General features: G+C 45.0%; 1 protein-coding gene across 2 annotated transcripts in view; it reads left to right on the top strand.

Moving 5' to 3' along the window:
- Positions 1-580: 580 nt before the first annotated feature.
- The window catches only part of TMEM192 (transmembrane protein 192), a 419027-nt gene continuing 412290 nt past the window's right edge, over positions 581-7317 (top strand). The window contains exon 1 of one of the 2 annotated variants that reach the window (XM_078677020.1): positions 581-772. In XM_078677020.1, the coding sequence (XP_078533146.1) occupies positions 758-772 (15 nt within the window). In that variant the 5' untranslated portion in view covers positions 581-757. The remainder of the gene's footprint in view (positions 773-7317) is intronic. The other variant, XM_078677019.1, reaches the window with a different exon arrangement.

The following is a 7317-nucleotide window of genomic DNA, read 5'->3' as shown; positions in this document are numbered from 1 at the left end:
CAACAAGTAACATTACACCTACAACAGACAGGACTATTGACTTTGTGAATGGTTGTTGATTGCATAAGATAAATAAGCAACGACTATGGCTTATTTGTATATATATAATTGAAAATTGTTCAGTTCTTGAGGAAGAAGTTGTGGCGTAAGGCTAAAGTTGCCGACCTTGGAGCTGGCGTGAAAAGCACGCTCGAGTCTCGGTACTGCCTAACGATTCTGGACAATCCCCGTGCCTACTAAAAATATCATGATCGTTGTCTTTGTGTAATTTAACTGGTGCCAATGTTAAACGCTCCAATATATATGGGTAAAGTTAGCGCAGTACAGAATTGAAAAAAATACAAGTTACATTTAAAACCGTATACTGCTGCAGAGTTAATAATTTGGGGGCATAAACAGAGAGCTCGATGTGACCTTTAGCACCTGCTTTTACACCGGACCCGGCCCACTTAAAGCCCCCCCCCCCCCCCCCGTAACAGTGGTATATGCGCATTAGCAATGAAGGCACATGACACCTGTGACTAAGCAACAATTTCCATATATCTGACTTCCGGATGGGGCTTCGTGTGCTACCGAGACTTTCCGTGCAGCATGTGCCAGACGAGACCATGACCCAGAGCGGGGCAGGCTTTGGGGAGGGACTTGTGCATTGACAGGCGGCGGAGGCGGCAACAAAGAGCCAGATATCTGCTCAGGCGGGTAGAGGAGGCTATACTGCAGATGGGTGCGGAGCCGCGAGACCAGAGGGAGGCGGAGGATGGCAGCGCAGCACGTGAGTGCTTCCGCGTTCCACGCCGCCTGTTTAAGGGGGCGTGCAGTGTGCTCATCAACCCCGTGCGTGTACAGCTGCCTGTGAAGGAGCGAAGCACATGGCCATAGCCGCACACCAGGGTCGCTGTATTTTCTGCTCTTTGTTGTCACCGGTCGCCACAGACCAGGGAGGGGTGGGTGCGGGGTTAGTTGTAGTCACGTGCGGGAGGCAGCTTGGTGACGTGAGGAGGGCACTCCGGGCTATGGCGTAACGGAGGAGGCGTGTGGGCTCCTCAGTGTAAACACGCTCTCGTGACACCGTGCTGTTTCGTGATCCACCGCCCTCGAGTCGAAAGCAAGCTTCTTGCGTGGCTGTGCGAGGACGAACATGTCCTGTTGCGTGCTTCACAGTCGTGCTGAACCTACGCGACCCTCGTACCTGTCATCTTCCTCGTGACAGCGTTACAGTAGGCAGGTTTATTTATCCAACTAACTGTATCCGGCATGCTGGGACTTGTAGTTTTATTTTTGCTCTATAATTAGTTCTTCTACCTACAATTCCCAACATGCTTTGTGGTACCTGCAAGAACAGCACAATCATAAGTGTTCCCCCTCGACGTTGGGGAAGTTGCCAACACAGCCGAGTGGACTTACCATACCCGACTTGGCATACACATTACGCATGTATAATATTTCAATTTTTTTGACAAATCACCGACTTAACACAAACTGGTCACTAACGTTCTAGTTCCAGGTTTTCAGAATATTTTCCTACCTTGTCATTCAAACGATTAACAATGGAAACAACCCCTAACCGCAACATTAAAACATTGTCAAATGAAGTTTAAAATGTGAGAAGCGGCTGTAGCTTCCTCCCCAGCCCCAACATGCAACGGAATATGCTACACACGGAGACCAGTGGACTGTGCATCTTTATTCCATAGCATACATCACACACTGCTTTCTCATTACGTCATAACCATACTCTGACACCTCCCAGCAAGTTATGTAATTCCTTGTTGATTCCGGCCAGAACAGCAAGGGTCCTAGCGGTCACAGTCTTGCAACACTACATCTCTCCCATTGTTAAAAACTACAAACAATAGTCACATAAATTTTTTTCAATAAGGTGTTGAGGTACTCGCACTAGTCAGCCAGGTTGAGTGGTATGAGTTGGGTGAAATGCACTCTGATTTTTCACTAATGGCACAGGTTCCAATGCTTGATCTGGACAGTGAAGCGGGATCGCCTTTTTCATGATCGCGGGAGCTGACAACCGTTGAGGTAGGTACTTAAAGTGTGACGAATCCCGTGTGATGGACTTTGCAGGACACTGCACTGCCACCATATGTCCTTTGCACGTCACAATCCTCAAAGGATTGACAGGAAACGGGGTGCCCGTTTTCCGCTTTAGTTTCTGCTTAACTAGGACCCAGTCACCTATATCGAAGGCTGTTTCTTGCGCTTCTAATGGACGATTGGCATGTTTTCATCTGGCACTACAGAGAAGTGTCTGTGACATGAACCATATCCTCATTCAAGGATCGGTCCACTTTCAACTGGGGCAGTTTGGTTCTGATGGCTCTCACCAATAGTAAGATGATGGGACTCTCGCCAGTTGTGGAGTGAGGAGTTGACCCATAGGCACTGAGGCCTGGTTTAACTTGATTCCCTCAATTGATGCTCGTTGAATCACCTGTTGATTGCACCATCAATTGTTCTACAACACCATTAGCTTGGTCGCACAGAGGTGTGTGCTTTTGATGCTTGCTATTTAGTCTGACCAGATTGTCCATGAATTATTTGCTATTGAATGCAGATCATTGTCAGATTTGATAATAGCAGGGATACCCCACCACCTTGCCATGGGTAGTTGACAACTCCTCTATCAAATGAAAGCGTGAACAGTCATCGATGATTACCAAGAGGTAATGTCTGTTTTCTAAAGGCGCTCATAAACCAATAGCTGTTCTTACCCACGCAAGTGCATAAACGTCAGACATTGTCAATGGGTGCTGCATCATTTTGGGAGAAAAGCAGTTGCAAAGATGACACTTAGTTCCCTCTCCACTTGTTCATCTGGTTGCGGGAACCACACTGTTTCTGAGGGCTCTTTTGGTGGCTAGTTCAGTGACTTGCTGTGTTAGACTCTCAGGTATGATGATCTGTGAGCCGCTCCAGACAACACCTTCCTTGGTAACGGACGGATCATCCTATACATGTTTGAAATTAACCTTGTCAGCAAAAGGTCAAGCATGCTTCTTCCATGACTGAGTTGAAATGATGTATTTGAGGATAAACATGTTCTTATCAGCATTAGTAGTAGCAATGAGCTATTCAATGGACATGGCTGCAGGTGAGGTGGACCTCACTATGAAGTTAATGTACTTCTCCGCTGTTTTAGATGTCGAACTGGGCCAGACAGGTTTTGACGGGCCTAAGCCACAATGTGTCTCACAGCATTCGAATGGCCATTTTATTGAGCAAGGATTGCCCCCAGCCCCACTCGGCTCTCATCAACCATGATCTCAGTATGTAACTTGGGGTAAAAATAGGCCATCTCGGTGGCATTTTCAATCGCATGTTTTATTCTTTTGAGGCTTTGAAACCATTCAGCAGCCCACTATCAAGGGACATGTCGTTTTTATCAGGTCTCTCAGTGGGGCACTCACAGTAGCAAAGTTACAAATGTACCTTGAGCAATAACTCTCAATGCCTAGGAAGGATCGCAGCATGGTGACATCTTGCAGGGGTAGGGGCAGGTTGCTGATAGTGCTCACATTTTATCTGGTTCAGGAGTCATTCCCCCATCAAAGAATATGTGCCCAAAGAATTTCAGTTTGGGCTTGTAACTCACACTTTAATGCATTTATAGTGAGACCTGCATCAGCAAGTAACTAGCACACTTGCGTAAGAGCCTTGTCATGCTCCTTTTTCGTTGTACCAAATACCAGTCGGTCATCATTGTAATTAAAAGCATGCTTGACATATAACATCCTGAAATATTTCTGTAGCTGACGACACTTCAAAATATAACCTCTTTTATCTGAACAAACCAAAATGACTCGTAAAATTAGTGATGCACCTGCAGTTTTCTTAGAACTCGTTGATGATATCCCTTGTTCAGGTCAAGATGGGCTAAGACTTTGGCACAGTTTAGTTGCATGATCATGTCATCTATGTGTGGACCCTGATGTCTTTCTCACTCGATTCCTTTGTTGGCCTGGCACAAATCAACACATATGCGTCCTGCAGCCTCAATGTCCTTTTTGGGCCCCACCCCTATGAGCGAGACCCATGGCGTAGGACCGTGGAGCGCTCAATGATATCATGCTTCAACTACGTTTCTAGTTCTTTCTCAGCAGCATCCTGCATGTGGAAAGCACTATGAAGTGCTGCTGCGCAACAGGACCGACGTCCTCATTGATGTGAGATCACACTTTCATCATCTTGAGCCTACTGGGCTATAAAATAACAACGGAAACTGACTCTCAACTTCAGATCGAGTGTAGAGGTTGTAATTGAGAGATATCAGTCCCATGACAGCGGCAGTGGCAAAACTGAGTAGGCATGCATTGGATGAGGCTTCTTGAGGAACGTAAATTGGAGCTTACACCAATACTGTTTTGTGTCTCATTGTCGCTGTGAATGATTCTTGACTCTGCAACGGTTTAGACGCAGCCCACATGTATACTTTCGGGTTGAGGCTTGGCACAGGAGAGAGGCTGTTTAACTTTTCAGCCGGAATGATGTTAAGCAATGCACCACTGTCTATGATAAAGGTTATGGGGTTGTTGACCTTTATTGTAATCTTGGTGCAATGTCCAAATGAATTCTGTTGTTTCGTGTGGTGGTTCTCCGTTGTCTTTTGTTCTTCTTTGCAAACAGCCAACCCTACATGTGTCTGCCGTTCCTTGGTTGATGCCATCAATGCACATCCATCTCCTTCACTGGCACTCGATAAGGACGTTGAGGAGCCTTTGTACGATGAGCATGACAACGATCAACTTTTTTCTGGTTTCTACTTGTCGTAACTAATATTGCTTTTTGAGTGTGGCGAGAATGCTTCTGGAATCGTGTGGTGTCCATTTTCTCTTCTCGCTTTGACATAGATAGTTTCTCTACTGCTTTGCAAAACATTATGAAGTGGGTTTCTTTGCGGCAACCTTTGCACGTTTGTCCTATCGCTGGACATTAGCCTTCTTGGGGAAATGAAAACCCACATCGGGAACACAACCTTTTCGTCTTTGAAGGTGCCGACTTGCATGCATCTACCTTGTGCTTGCTTTTCATGAACAATGCTAATTAATTTTCCACTATTCCAGCTTCCATATCAGCGGCTTGTCAATTTACTCCTTCCTCAGCTCTTGCTGCCATTAGTACTTTCTCTAAGCTGAATGTCTGTTTCAACATGCGTCTTCTGAAAGACAGCCATCAATAACTCGGAGACGTGTGGCATCTTCATCATTAAATTCATTAAACTTGTAGTGTTTGAGAAGCACATCAAGTCTCTCAACAAACTAGGCCATCGTTTAACCCGCTTGCTGTCTTGCTTGATTGAAAATGTAACTTTCACAGTCTACATTTGGGATTGGATTGAACTTGGTTTCTAATGCTTCATTGATTTGACTGTATGATACTGCATCAGCTTGTGATATTTTCTTTATCTCCATCACCAGCAAGGTTCTTTAGGAACCTAATTATTTTCTTATAGTCTGATAATTCCAGTGCATCTATGAAATCATTGAATCTCTCAGTCCATGCAGTCCACCTCGTGCCAATATTCTGCTTCTTCACTGTGTCGAATGGTGGTTTCATGAGTGCGGCTGCACCATACTTCACGCTCACTTTTGCAGCCATGGAAACATTTTGTAATTCCGAAAGACTTTCAGTGCACTGGATGCTACTTGCCGCTGTGCATGCATTGGCGGCTCAACCGGGCCTGGTCGTTGCACCCGATTCGAGGAATTGCCTTAAGCTTTTCGCTTTGTATCGATGATGGCTCTGTGTTATGATGTGGTGCAATATCTCTTCTCTTGGCCTTACCAAGGGTTTTCTTGTGAGCTCTTCAAATGTGCTTCTGTGCAGGGCCTTCACCCTCTTTGTATGGCTGGATCAGGGCTTCGACTCCACACATGCCAACTTCGAACTGCTTATTATCGACTGGGGCACATGTGGCATGCACAAGCAGTTTGCTGTAGCATTGCAAACTCTCAGGGTGAGCAGTCTCGTTTATTCGGAGCACTGATTCCCCTGACCCCCACCCTACTCATTGCCAGTTGTAGTGACCTCTCCAGCCCCGGGAGCAGGCAAAGCAATTCGCTACACACAGAGCTCTGGATTGAATGTCTTTATTCCTCAGAATACAAATACGCACTGCTCTCTCTTCACGTCATAACCATTAATAACCACACCCTAACACCTCTCAAGTTACCTAATTCCTTGTTGAGTCCGCCCAGAATTGTAAGGGTCCTAGTGCACATAGTCTCACAACACTACAGCGGCCATGGAGCTGTGTGGTAAATTCCTTACGTGGAAATTGTTACCCCCCTAGAATTCAGATTTAATGCATTTATTTAAGGTTTAGTGGTGATGCGTTGCTAGATTGGTCTGTCAAGTAAATACAGCAAGCAATTACAAGGAATATAAAGTTCTCTCAAATTATATGTACTGCCATTTTAATAATGCCACCGGAAGCTAAGTTGTGACCTTGGACAGTAGTAATATCATATGAAGTTATATTACTGAAAAAAGTAAACGGTTGTTGAAACACATGTACAGCAAGGAATTAAATAATACACAGTTCTTACTAAAATTGAAATGCATAAACAATTGTTTTACATAGTGAATCTGGGTGGGACGGAGCACTCCAATAACAACTCATACAGAATTTAGTGTGGAAAAGTCCGTATTAATGGCTCCGGTGTACATCAGAACCATAAACCGCCCTGGTCCGTAGTCTATCAACAAGCTGAGAGCCTCACTATAGAATCACATAAATTCCCCCACACCCTCCCCTAAAAGACAACCCAAAAATGTTACCAAATCATGTGCCTTTTCCTTACCCAGCATCTAAAGCTATAACTTTATTCAACAACTTAACGATATAAACCTTACAATTCTGAACTGTCAACTCTCTGAAACCCCCTGCTATTCCCACTCTCCCCTCCCCCACAATCTTTTTCACCCACCACAAACTGCACTGAACACATTTTTTTTTCTGATACATCATGCTAAGCACCCATTTAGAAAAACCTTTTAGAAGGCGTTTTTCTGCCCCGCAATAGTTTTTTTACGACATCTTCACTCCCATGTGCGCTGCCAAATGCTTCCCTCATTTAGATTAAATACAAATACGCATTCATTATAAATAAGTGAATCCCCGTCACTTCTAAAACAAAATTGCTGCTGTTTGTATTTTAGAGCTGGGTGTTTTTATCCTGCAGACCACTTGTTCTTGGCAGAACTTACTCATCTCTCTATTCAGCTTTCCTACTGCTCTGTCAATGGCCGTAGGCTTTACCATCCCCCTCTATTCATGACGGGGTATCCCGCCCAGCCCACTAT

The sequence above is a fragment of the Lissotriton helveticus genome, chromosome 2_1, assembly GCF_964261635.1.
Source record: "Lissotriton helveticus chromosome 2_1, aLisHel1.1, whole genome shotgun sequence".
Lineage (NCBI taxonomy): Eukaryota > Metazoa > Chordata > Amphibia > Caudata > Salamandridae > Lissotriton > Lissotriton helveticus.
Note: the sequence above shows the minus strand (reverse complement) of the source record. Positions and strands in the feature narration are given on the sequence as shown.